The sequence below is a fragment of the Etheostoma cragini genome, chromosome 4 (assembly GCF_013103735.1).
Source record: "Etheostoma cragini isolate CJK2018 chromosome 4, CSU_Ecrag_1.0, whole genome shotgun sequence".
Taxonomy (NCBI): domain Eukaryota; kingdom Metazoa; phylum Chordata; class Actinopteri; order Perciformes; family Percidae; genus Etheostoma; species Etheostoma cragini.
Genome location: NC_048410.1, coordinates 8,697,368 through 8,711,160, shown reverse-complemented (window position 1 = coordinate 8,711,160; position 13,793 = coordinate 8,697,368). Strand labels below are relative to the sequence as shown.

At 40.7% G+C, this 13,793-nt stretch overlaps 1 protein-coding gene across 10 annotated transcripts in view; it reads left to right on the top strand.

Annotated features, from left to right (window-relative positions):
- celf4 (CUGBP, Elav-like family member 4) overlaps positions 1-13,793 on the top strand; it is a 79,692-nt gene that overhangs the window by 9,953 nt on the left and 55,946 nt on the right. For all 10 annotated transcript variants that reach the window (XM_034870712.1, XM_034870711.1, XM_034870704.1 and 7 more), the window contains exon 2: positions 11,152-11,234. In XM_034870712.1, coding sequence (XP_034726603.1) covers positions 11,152-11,234 — 83 coding nt within the window. The remainder of the gene's footprint in view (positions 1-11,151; positions 11,235-13,793) is intronic.

Sequence of the window (13,793 nt, the reverse complement as noted above, 5' to 3'; positions counted from 1 at the left end):
GTTTGGGGTCCCCTGCTGGAGCTGCTGCCCCCGCGACCCGATACCGGATAAGCGGTCGAAGATGGATGGATGGACGTTATAAGGTCTTTAAGGAAGGCTCTTGCAAATAAGTGTGAATGATTGACATTCAGCTGGATTTAAGCAGCTTATTGCTGTTTATCACCTTTGCTACCTCAAAGTAGATGAAAATGATTATGGGCTTGTAACGTATTCTACAGAAATCAATGAACATTTCCCTGAATTAGTTTCAAAAAATATATAACCAAAAAGATAGCAGCAACCAATGGGAAACAAACACAGTGTTTCAGTATTGTTTTTATGTCCAACAGAGCAGAAAGAGGTAGTTATTAAGCTTAACTTGAACGTGGCATTTAGCCAGCTGCTAATGCTATAGTGAAAGCATTCTTTATTTGTATTATTTATTTCCTCTGCCGTACCTAGCATTTCCTTTCAAAAGAAATCATTTCTTTTTTGGCATTTTATTGCTTAATATCCTCAGAAGTTTCTTTAAATATTAAACATTCATTTTTAACTAACATTTATATAGATAACTGTTAATATTAGGTTATTGCAGCCAAATGACTTGCTTTGTAATCACTTTCAATTCATTTTAGGTATGTTTCTGTTTCTGTAAAAAAAATTAAGCCTGCTTTTTAAAGACACCTTAGAACACTGTCCGTACCTTTTTATGCCTTTTAGTTCACATCACTTGGAGGACTGGCCTAGTTGCTCATGATTGGCTGCTGCCTTCATAAATCAGGCCCCTAATTTTGCGTAGATTGCTGACACAAATTAAACGAAAAGTAAAGCACAAGTTTGCACTGTGGTTTCTTGTAAAGTAAATATGGCCCTGTGTGTATCCAGAGAGTGCCTTCTAATAAACTGACTTGGCCGGCAAGCTGGTGGGCTCAGCTGGGTTTGTGCTTGGCCATTCAGAGCGTTACTTCAGTGCACAAATCAGCCTAGGGATTGATCTGGACAGAAAGCCTTCAGCAAATTATTACAGATTTGCAATTTAATGGCTTTTGAGGTCTCCCCTAGCCCCACACAGGTTCCCAATGAGACAGAGCCCATTAGTTTGGTCCTTTAATCACAGAACAGGAGATGGGAATCCTGGCCAAACCTATACATACCCTGCTTTACTTGGTGTGGAACGATTTCATGGGTTTATAGATAGAGACAGAGGAGTCTGTGGGTGAGTTTATGTGTGTGTGGGTGTGTGTGTGTGTGTGTGTGTGTGTGAGCGAGAGAAAAAACATTGCACTCCTCCATGGATTGTTTATCAGTACCATGATGATGCACTAGGCACTACCAATAATTGGCATAGGCTGTTGCCAAAGCTAACAAAAGTCCACATCCTAAAATAAAAATAGAGAATTAGTTCCCAACGTCATGTTCCAAAAATATTTTCAATGGTTTCAATTCATGCAAAGTATGAAAATATTTTACCCATCAACATTGACGTTATTATTTTATTAAACTAATTCCAATTGATCATGAAAAAGTTTACTAAGTCTGCTGCTAACAAAGTTTCTGATTAAAAGCTCTTCTTCTATAAGTATAAGTGTGTATTCAGGTGACTCTCCCTGATGCAGTACATGTATCTGTTACTATGAGCTGTAAAGCAGTCCCTCACAAAAGCATGTAAATAAAAAAAAACACTTGTTTGTGATTTATTACATATTCTGTAATTTATTTGGCAGTTAGGCGCTCCCATGTTATGGTCTTTTATAGATTTACAGTACAAGACAATTCCCATTTTTACAAGCAGAAATAATGTAGTGTAGATGACACAACTTTTGTTATACTATTTCAACAGACTAATGACCAGTTTTTCACAGGATGTTTAAGCAAGTCTTTTCCCATAGCTATAGTTGCTGGAAGACACAGGTACCTGCAAAGCCATTTCAAGCATGCAGTCATGGCCCAACCACTATCTGTTTGGGATTAGAAGCTACTTAATGCACTAATGTTAATATGCTAATGACTTAATGTTATGTTTGAATTATTAGGTGATTTAAGAAATGGCTGGCTGCTGTTTTGTTGGTCTTGCGCATTGACACGTTAGAAAGGACAGATAACTGTTTACTTTGCATATGGAAATCCCTGAATGTCTTTCATCCGTCCTTCCTATAGCGACTAGTGGTCCATGTTAGCTTTGCAAACATCTTAATTGTGTTAAATGGAGGAAAAAGGGGGAAAGATTAAAAGCCATTAATGTGTGTTGTGTGAGGGATGGCTATTCCCGGGACAGTGCTTTTGTTCACTTTGGCAAAGCAGACGAGAGAGTTTCACCTTGAAACTCAATGCACACCAGAAACATCGTCATTGTGTCTAAAACGCTCTCACTGTTTCATACACTGTCAGACTGGCTTCACTTCGTCTTTGCATTTCTTTTCGTGATCGCCTCGCTCCATCCTCCTTACTCCCTTTGTACATCTCTCCCATTTTCTCTCATTCTATCTCACTCTTGCTTTTCCCTTTGTAGCCGTGTTTCTCCCCATCACTCTCTCTCTCTCTCTCTCTGTCTGTCTAAGCGTCAGATAAGCTCACTGGGGGAGACTTTAGAGGACTCTCCATCTGTGTATAAATAGCTCTGGATGAATTATTGAGGGACCTGGGGTTGCTAATAATCCCGCAGGACCCATCTGACAATGACACAGAAGATGGAGGGAAAACAATTACGCAGGCTTTCTCCTTCAGAAGAGTGGGAATGGGAGTGGGGGGGACTGAGCGGCCTCTGGGAGCCTGCTTCGGGGGCCCAACATCTTGGCTAATAAACCCAATTAAGTCTCCGGAATCAATCGGAGCCCTGGGGGCGTTCTCTCTCTTCCTTCCCCGGACAGCATGCAACAACAGGAAGTGTAATGATTCATGTTCCCCCTTCTGAGTTTGGATCGTCCTCTCATCTCCATCTTGCAGGTTGGCAAGGCAGGACAGGGCAGGACAGGATGTCCGCCGAGGCAGGATAATAGGACAGGGAGAGGAAAGGAGAAGAGAGGCAAGTAGAGTGTAGAGGTGCTCAGAGGAATATTAATGGGAGTGTTTATCCTGTAAGTGTTTTACCGTTGGGACGAGACATGGGACACCTCCCATGACAGAGTTAAAGCACTTTGTCTTCTTAGTGATACGTGATTCACCCGTAGACAGTTTTTTGATTAATCGGCTTTGCCAGGTCTTCGTCTAACTGTTGACACAATATGCCTGTTACATCTATCTATCTATCTATCTATCTATCTATCTATCTATCTATCTATCTATCTATCTATCTATCTATCTATCTATCTATCAATCTATTTATCTATCTATCTATCTCGGCCACTCACAGTATACAGAGCACTATAAAATAAGAAATAAAAACATGTAAAATTATATTTTCTCTGTGCATTTTATATATCAGTCTTATGGCTCAGTGCCTGCCGATTCCAATCTGACATACCGGAGCAATTGTGCAGTAAATTAAATGACATTCACTTTCCAGTTTTCCAAAAAAAAAAGAAAATGCAAATGAAAGCAGGTTTCCATCCAATACTGTTATGTGAATATTAGAAGTTGGTTAATCAAGATAAAGGGTACATGTGGATGGAAATACACCTACTGACAACGTTTCTTTTGTATTATGCCAATGTTTTTACAACTTTAACTTTCTGCTAAATCTGCAGATGTGTTAATAAACTACATTATGGTTAAGGTAAGGGAAATGTCATTGTTATGGCAGATATATAATAAGCTTTGGTAAGACAATGAATAATAATAATGCTTGTTCTAGTTTGTGACAAGAGGTAAACTTCAGTCTCGTGCATCACTTTAAAGCCAAGCGTGTTATGTAGCAATCCAAAACCCCAATCTCCCCATTTACCTCCTGCACTGAACATTTTTCATGAGGTGCAGAATGGTCCGATCTGAACATACTAGTAGATCTGTGACACTGGGCTAGTATACCTTCTTAAGCCCTGACGTAAATCTCAGAAGAGATGAAGCAAGACGTTCAGCATTTAAGTGCTGTCTGGTTTTCAGAGGAGGGTTTTACTGTCCCATGGTGGTCTAAATACTGTTTTAGAGGTTTTTTTCCACTCTGCCAAGTATAAAGTTCCCAAATGAAAGATTGAACATTTGTTGGGTATAAAAATGCTCAAAAAAGGTCCATCTGTTAGCAGTTGTGTATTGTTATATTAGTTAGCATCAATACATTTCCTCAAAGTACCCAACCTGGCCAGGGCAGAGGGAAGGCGTTGGTGGGTGGTGTGGGGGGACGACACTGTCCTAATGATGCATTTTCTACACCATTGATTCAGTGGCTCTGCTCTCCAGTAAATCCTTCACATGCAACACATTAAAGCTGGCCCTTTTTCCTCCTTCGCCAATCGATTAGCACAGCTTAGAGACGGCCACTCTGGGAAGCAGGGCGAGAGATGGGACTTGTTATCTTCAGGGACTAACACACACACACACACACACACACACACACACGCACATACTCAAGTAACATTTTAAGGTGCTAATTCATTCTCGCCCTTTTAATGTTATAAAACGTAAATGTATCTATGGTTGTAATGTGGAAGTGCATCAAAGTGTGTAAGAACACTTTTAGTTTGCATGCATTTGCTATTAATACCTGTAATCTCAGGATTACTGCATGGATTTTAATATGGAGGTTCCCTAAATCCAACTCTCTTGGTCTTTTTTTGTTTTGCTTTTTTATAGCCTTCTAAAGGTACCACTGTGTGGAGATACAGGACTGTGGCATGTATTTATTGAGTTTTAATGTTGAAATCAGTGCTTTTCTAAGATTTTGTGGTTATTAAAGGTGATTTTTTATTCCCACATCCTCAAATTTTGGGGTAACTTCTAAGTAATGTATTCAGGAAATTTTTCAGTATCTTGCTGAAAAGTAACACTCAACCCTCAGATTACATTCAGTATGACAAAATAACAGGTTTTGCAGGAAACAGCCAGTTATTAAAGTTTATTTGACACCCCACAGTCAATCAGAACTCAGTATTCACCTAGGATACAGTATAATAACTTTTACTTCTTCGTATCCTCATCTCGGAGAGTCATTTAGCTACTGTTCTAAATGACTATGTCCTGCACTTTTAAGAATAGGAAAAAAGGGTGCAGATGTACAGTAGTGCGGTCCATTTGAATTTCATCCGTCACCTGGTTATTAACTTTTGCTCGGTCTCTTCCTGCTCTCCAGTTCCCTCTGCGGCATGCTCGGAGCATGTTTCTAAATTGCAGATTCTTATTGTTCCCTCGAAGAGAGAACTAAGGGATCTGCATATAGCTATAGGAGAGCTGGGACTGCTATTACACCCCATTATAAATGAATTCACCTCCCTTTTTATAATACTGCCCCTTAGTTCAGCCTCACTCCGCTGAAATAATATCATACTCAAGACCAGCCTTCATTAGTCAACGAAACAGCTCCTGAGTTTTCAGGCTTTTTTTACAGAATGAAACAAATGCTTGATGTGGTCTCTGAACAGTAATTGACGTTCTTTTTTTTTTCTCTCCCTGTTCACATAGATTACAATAGCGTTCTCCAAGCTCATATTGCGGGCTTCAAAGTGCTTTTTTTATTTAATCAGGGTTTACAGCTGCTAATTAAAGATTTTAAGATGATACGGGGAGAAAGCTGGAGACCTTGGCTGTGTCCCCCAAAAAACCCTCTATCCTCTGTCTCTTTTTTCCATTGTGAGTAATAATCTGAAAGGTCAGCAAAGGTGAAGGGGACATGAGTGACTGCTGCTAACTTTATTGAATCACTTATTCCTCACAGAACCAAAGGTGCAAGGGCTTGTCTGGGTTTTTCACTTTGACCGGGCTTTGATCAATCCAAAACATTTCATGTATTTCATTATAGAACTATAAGGACATCTTTTCCACAGAGACATGTTCAACTTGGGTGCCCGGATAGCGCAGTTGGTAGAGCAGGCGCCCATACAAGGTTTTCTCCTCAAAGCCGCGGGCCCAGGTTCAACTCCAACCAGCAGCCCTTTGCTGCATGTCATTCCCTCTTCAGCTGTTCTGTCAGTAAAAATGTCCCAAAAAAAAAAAAAAAAAGACATGTTCAATCTGTCATAGTTATACAAACACAGAGATCATAGTTGCAATAGCTGTGTATATATTACTTCCAAAAGTGAAATTCGCTGCTTTCCAAGTATACATTTTTTTCCTGTTTCATTTCGAGGATGTTTTAAAGCAAATACTAGCTGAATGGTAAAAATCACATGGCTCATATTGAGTCTCCCAGTTACAGCAGTACAAGGGCAACTGTATCATTCGTCAGGAATCAGGAACTCTGTTAATATAACCCTTATTAGTATTCCTCTTTTACACTCAGTGGTACTCGTTTTCATGATATGACTAAAAACCTAGGCTTTATATACTATTTCTCTGAACACAATGAGTTGAGAATTTTTGTCTTTACTCTGACCCATTTCAAGAGTAAATTGAAGAGTTTTATCTAAGCCTTAGCACTCACAAAAATCCAGTCAGAGTGTTCTTGTCTTAAGGTCAATCTTTTAAAAAGGAGAAAAAAAACATTCTTCTGTTTATTGAGCAAAGGCTGTCCTTGGTCAACCCTTTCAGGCGCAGATAAGTGCTAACAGAACTGAGGTAGGGGGAGATGTGGAGATTTCTATTGACTGACTGAAATTGGACAGCCTCAAACTAAGTTGCATGCCAAAGTTTTTCGAGGCAGAGTTCCAGTGCTATGCAGTGTGGAGTTTCTGCCGTGCTGTGGATAAAGCTTTTTAATGCTATTGACTCTTTTTAGGCTCTTACCAAGATGTTCTGAAATATTTAAATGATCACTGGGAGTTTCTCCCCATCTGTGGCTGGGAATAAAAGAATAGAGTGAGAGGAGGGAACTTTTTTTGTCGGCCTTTTACAATCCCTGAATTAATAGGCACAAGGTAATTAGAGAATTCTGTGCAATAACATTGTCCCCAAGCTCTCTTGTCTTGCGTGGTGTCAGGCAATGCATGCTGGTAAAAAAGTAATTCATGTGTCCAGTAATGCTGCAAAGTACCTATTCATGAATGCATTAGTAGTTGTACTTTTAGTGAAAATATAATTAGTTTCAAAGGGGGGTTTCAAGATTGTGGTGTCCCCCATCCAGGGCAATAGCTACCACTGAGGTCCAAGAGGTCATTGGTCTCTCTATAATTTTGGGGATTCTTTTTAATTTTTTTATTCTACATATATACATTCTGTAATTACATGTAAAATGCACACAGTGGGTCTACAATCTTTAGATTTGACTGTGGTTAGGCACAAAATAAATTAAATTAAATATGATAACGAGACATTGCCACCCAGCGTTGAAGGGGTTATAAACAAAATGATTTGGATCACATGACTTTGTGTAAAAGGGATCACTCAAAGTGATTGAAGCCAAAGAGAAGTGCTGCAGTTCCCCTCAGTAGTACGTAGCATTTCAACGTCTATCGACTTATTATTTTGGTGTTAGAACAAATTCACCAGTTTGGTTTCACTCTTACTGCTGTCATCAGTGCTGTTTCCAACAGCAGCAGGTATTTTTAGCGAAACAATCTCACTGAACACTACATGCCCATCACCAAAGGTTAGCAACTAGGTGGAACATTCAGATGCTCAAGAGTTGGTGGAGACCAAAAACAGCGCTAAAGGAAGAGTGAATATTGGACTTCTATTCATCAAGTGGCGTGAAACTGGGCTCCAAATGAATGCTAATGTATCTGATCAATGTCTAATTAGGCAACTGCTTGCTGTCATGTTAGCTGTATCCACTTCAAAGTGATTTGATGTGGCCAATGAAATTAGTTGTTTTAGGTTTCAAATAAAATAAAGAAAAACAATTATATTATAACAAGTCTGGCTATGGTCCTATTGTCCAAATGCTATCCTACAAATACTACTAAATCGAGATTTGGCAGTTAGTCATTTAGTTGAAAACCTGGCAAAATGTTACAATTGATTTTCAAGTACATCACTTCATAACTAATGAAACCTGCCACCATATAAGGGATCATAAGATCAAATAAAAATTAACAATGTTTTTTTCAAACCCAATTCATATATTGAAGAAGAGGATTTAAAAACCAAATGTCATCTCTGTAGATTTGAATATATATAGTTTCCTCAACAGTCAACTTGTTGGGAAACTACATCTAGTAAAGGCAGCTCAGCAAGTACATGTTTCCCATAGTTAACAAGGTCAAAGCTCTTTGTGGTCCAACACAGCTGTCGTTTAAATGAGGCCTGGTGAAAGTTGGTGGATTTCACCACTGAAGATTGTGTCTTTTCTTCTTTCCTCACCAGTAAGTATTCATAGTCTCCACCATTCCCTTGCTGCTTACTTTCATCTGCTCTCCTTTTCTTCTCCATATTCCTCTTTGTCGTTCATTTTTTTCCCCTCTCTCTCTCTCTCTCTCTCTCTCTCTCGCTCTCTCTCTCTTTGTCTCTCTCTCTCTCTCTCTCTCTCTCTTTCTCTCTCTCTCTCTCTCTCTCTCTCTCTCTCTCTCTCTCTCTCTCTGTGGGTGTGTGTCCCTTTAGTGTGTCTGCAGCGGTTGAGATAAGAAGCGAGTGTAGGACACAAGGGGATGGTGTTCACAAAAGCTAGGTGATCTTATCTACTCCCTCTCCCTCTCCCTCTCCCTCTCCCTCTCCCTCTCCCTCTCCCTTTCCCTCTTCTACCGAGCATCTCTCACTGTTCTGCTTTTCCTCTCTGCTGTTCTCCTCCTCTTTCTTTTTTTGTCTCTTCCCCATCTCTCTCCTCTTGTCTCACACACACACACATTCTCTTAGATCCCCTCTGCGCTGCTGTTGATTTGAATTTGAAGTGATGGGAAACCAAATTGGCAGCATTGACAGCAGAAACAAACAGCTTATCTCTCTCTCCTGGGCCAATATGGGTCTTAGTCAGATACTAGAGCTGCTGCCAGCATCTGACTTGTGACAATGATGATAAATTGAACATTTGTTGACTGTCACTTTTCGTGTATGTGTGTGTGTGTGTGTGTGTGTGTGTGTGTGTGTGTGTGTGTGTCTCTATACCGGCTACAAGGCCAAGTGCACAGGCCAAGTTTTTGAACAATTTATCTGCTGATATCTTCAGTGTCAACATTTTGCAACTTGGCAAAATTGTTAATTAGCCAATTTTCCTTGTTTAATTGTTGGAAGACATAATCCTGGTGCCATTACATACATAGAGTCTTGTAATAGCTGTATTTGTAGAGCTGGGTAGTATATAAATTTAATTTATACAGGCTTGCATAAACTTGGCCTCGTCTGATAGGGCTACGGAAGTAGATCAGATGAAAAAGTTGGCAACCACAGGATTCACCAAACAGGAAATGAAGTAATAATAATTTTGCCCTTAAATGCAAAATATGATAGTAAAACACTGACAGATAATTTGGTATGTTTGTACTGCTGGATCTGAATACTCCTTCCATTACTGAATATTTTGGGTGGTGTGGGTGACTGCACTCCAAACATGCGAGTGAGTGTCAGGCGTGTAAATCAGAGGCTTGCGTGTGTTTCCTGTGGGAAGGCACCGGCATGTAGCTTTAACACGACAGGCCCAGAGAGGATGAGGAGGTAGCCAAGCTGTCAACGGCCAGCTCCCACTTCGCCTAATGAGAGAGAGACCCGTTAATTAAAAACAGCAACAGGCAGAGCTCCCCAGTGTCCCGCCATCAGGACGACCCGGGGTTAAAGACATGGAGCCGAGAGGATGAGAGGCATGTTGCTTCTACATACAGTACATGGTGGTGCCCTCAACAATAAATAGACCCCAGTATGCAAAAGAACAAACGAGAAGAGCTTTAAGAGGAAGGGGCTATCTATAATCTGCACTGTTTGTGTTTGTGTAGGGTGGGTCTGTCATAATTGTCGGGCTAAGCCCTTGATGTTCAGAGAACAAACTGTGGTTCTTTTGTTTCCTTGTGCTTGTGTTAGTTACATGGCAGCAAGGAACAGTTTGTCAATATGTGCATGGAGACTTCTCTGATCCAAAAAATGGGAAAGAAATTACCCTAAAGCCAGTGCATTAACAATTTTTTTTGTCATGTTTGTGTCTACTCCATTAACTAAAAAAACCCTTTGAATGCTTCAAATGTCTGCTAATATCATCACTGTGCAAACCCAGAGACTAATTGTCCCTTGTGGATGATTTTTTTCATTCACTGAATTTAATTTAATTGAATTTAAATTATAATTGTTTTCATTTAGTTAAAAAAATCCAAACTCTTAACCAAAGATAAAATGCAAAACACTAGCAGAATATTTGCCTCATATTGAATTGTGTCACAGTGGCCTATTGTGCAATTTTCTTTGTAAGTGTTTTATTAAACTGTCAAACATATGAATCATTAGCCTTGATCTGCAGATTGACAGTTTGTCAGTTCTCTGACAGTGGCGTGCGCCTCACTGTCAACAGGGGGTGGCGAGGGAACTGCTTACATATCCCCCACGGCTTCTTCTTCTTCCTTGCCTCCTGCGTCTCCATCTTCCTTCCACCCCCACATGTCAGCCCAGGTGCTAACAAAACCGAGGATTGTGGGTAGTCCTGGAACATATGGAGCACAGAGACGAAGAAATGAAGGGTGGAGGGAGGAGGGGGAAGGGGGGGTGGGGGAGAGAGAGAGAAGCTGTCAGGGAAATGTCTATCCCTGTCACAGCAGCCAGAAGAGTGCGATGGACGAATGGATAACTGCTATTTCAGACTGCCAGGGAGAAAGCAGTCAGATTGAATGTGTTTTGCGAGCAGAATCTTTTTTAACACAACATAATGCACAATTTTGTATCTCCAAAGTTGCAATTTTTGTCTTTTTTGCATGCATATGGATTGCATTTGTGTGAAAAGGAACGTTTGGTTTGTTCAGTTGCTGAAATACTGTTCAGCGACAAACATTCACAGGCACACACACTAAGAAGATCCAATTCCCAGTGCGGCCATGTAGACACAGTGTCAGAGCTATGTCTGCAGGCTTACTGTACAGTACAGTACAGTACAGTGTGTTTGTGTGTGTGTGTGTGTGTGTATTGTTTTTGGCTATTCGGAGACGATTGTTGCAGCACCCTCCCATGTCTCTCTCTCATTCTCTGTCCCCAGTTCACATAATATAATCATCTCTCTCTTTCTCTCTTGCTGTTTTTCAGGCTGTGCCTTCCTTACCTACTGTGCCAGAGAGTCAGCCCTGAGAGCCCAGAATGCATTGCACGAGCAGAAGACCCTGCCAGGGGTAAGTCATTCAAAACTAGAACCATAATCTTACATAAACACATCTAGGATTCACTCCGACATACATACATACACAGATACTCTTTTTCAACATATAGTGCCTTATATTCATTTCAAATTAAAAGGGGAGTGACTATATTTGCCCATTTCTGTTAATCACTGGCTGTAGACCAGACATGAGCACACCCCTTCTTTCTCTTAAATATCCGTCCTCTTTCTTTGCCGCCCTCTGCCACTCATCCAACTACACCCCCATACTGCCTCCTTCTCTCTTCCCTTTGACAGTCACACAAATAAACCCGTCGGGAGAAACCACACACAGCATCGCATCATAGGCATACTATTTATAGTCCTTATTCCAGTTTCTGTAAATGTGTGTGTGTGTGTGTGTGTGTGTGTGTGTGTGTGTGTGGTGTGTGTTTGCATGTGCATCCATGTGGGCAAGAGCGCTTGAGCGGGTGGATGTAGGCTATTTTGTACATGTGCACGCTCTGCATCATGAGTGTACATCATGAATGTACATCACTACAGCATATCTTCATAACAGATGTTCAGATGCTGAGGATGTTGCTACTCACATGTACAAATGCAGCTGGAAGCAGCACATGTCTTGTTTTGATGCCTAGCTCCTATTCATGAATGCTAGAATGAGGCATTTTTGACATTGTCAATTAAGAGGTAGACATGCAATTGTTAGCGTGTGTGTGTTTGAGGGTCTATATGTGTGAATGATGGATTTTATCCATTGTGAGCATTTTCTTTAGTGTATACAAGACAATTTGATGATTGCATATTAGTGTGTGAACTTGTGCATGTGTGTGTTTGTAATACATTTCAGTTAGTCCGTGCTTGAGTGTGCATTCACCCAAATGCACATGCATCCACGCTTGCGTGTGTGTGCACGCCTGCGCATGTTTGCGTATGTGCGTGTTCGGAAGTTTTGATGCGTCTCTGTCAGGCTTGGCTCGGTTTGCTCTGTTCGTTTTTAATGACGCCTCCAGGGAAGCTGACAGTCGCCGTGTTGAGCGCACAGTCTTTGATGTGAGTGATTATGACATCACAGACGTGCAGCGGAGAAGAGCGGAGGAGTGGGGATCCGTGCTCTGTTTTTTTTTTTTACTTCCCAGTGGCATATTATTCAGATAGAAAGAGGGAGGGAGAGACGGAGACAGAGAGAGAGATTAAATATTTGGCCAAAACCAGAATGTGATTTCTTGTTCACACAAAATGTGCTGCCAATTGATGTTTTTGCCTTTGTTGCTATTGTTTGACACGGACCAGAAGAAATGGGAACAAAAACATCCTTTTTAAAGGATTCTGTCTTTACATCTTTAAGGGAAAGAGCCTGTAATTGGCTTCACTTGCTACATAGTAATACATCAACAACATTTAATCAGTCACTTGCAATCAACATTGCTTTAGAAGGAAATGCTAATTAGCAATGTCTTTGCCAGCGGAGGACAGTCAGGTTTGCATTTGATCGATGGTGACCGTTAAGTAAACAAAGGTAATGCCATAGGACAGACCTAGATTCTCAACAAACCCTGAAGCAGAGCGTTTTGAGAGGCGGACCAGGAGACTGTCTTTTGTTGCTGGTGGAGGTAATACCAGCAAAACAAAATAAATGAGTTTATTAGAAACAGAGCGAGTACTTGGCCCTGGGAAAGGCAATGGGTCGTTTTATGGCACACGAATGCACCCTCTTTACGCCTATCCATTTTTTTTCACCTATATTCTCTCCCTACTTCCATCCTCTATCAATCCCCCACTCACAAGCCAACACAACCAAAACCCTGCAAATTAAATCCCTTTGTTTTGCCCTTAAAGCCGCTTTCCCCTTCACTTCACGTCATAATGTGCTTTTTCGTCAAAGTTGCTCCACAACCCGTACATTTATAAAGTTTTCTGCCGTCTTTTTTTCTTTCACTGCCAGGTGAGTCGAGAGAAGAGGGGATTTGGCTTCCTAGAGGAAATGCCCTGTAAGCATGGCTGTAGGCTGTCAGTGTAGCACAGACAAAGTACTAAGGTCTGCCTTGTCTTGTTGTTTGTGTGTGTGCGTGTGTGTATGTGTGTGTGTGTGTGTGTGTGTGTGTGTGTGTGTATGTATGTGTGTGTGTGTGTGTGCGCACAACTGAACAGGTGCAGTGTCAGGAGAGACTTTGGGTAAACAAGTGACAAGCAAAAATATTAATGTTAAAGTGACACTGACATTGAACTATTTGTGATAGATGACACATTGTTTTCACATCCCTCATTCCATTATAGTGCTACAAACTCCAAGTACACAGGATTATGCTAATGGCAAACAACTTTCTGCTACCGTAATTAAATCAACCCACGTGGAAATCATTGCATTGTTTAAGGACATTCAAACCATTCAAGAACATTTGAATGATAAACCCCACAAACACCCTGAAATCATGAATGGATGACTGGAGTGGCTGTTGTTAACAGTTTTCTTTGATTTAGTAAATCTCAATGTGAGTCCTGTAATTGTGATTTATTTTCTCCAGCTGCAATCGCCCTATTGAAATATCTAATACATATGTGCCTATATATA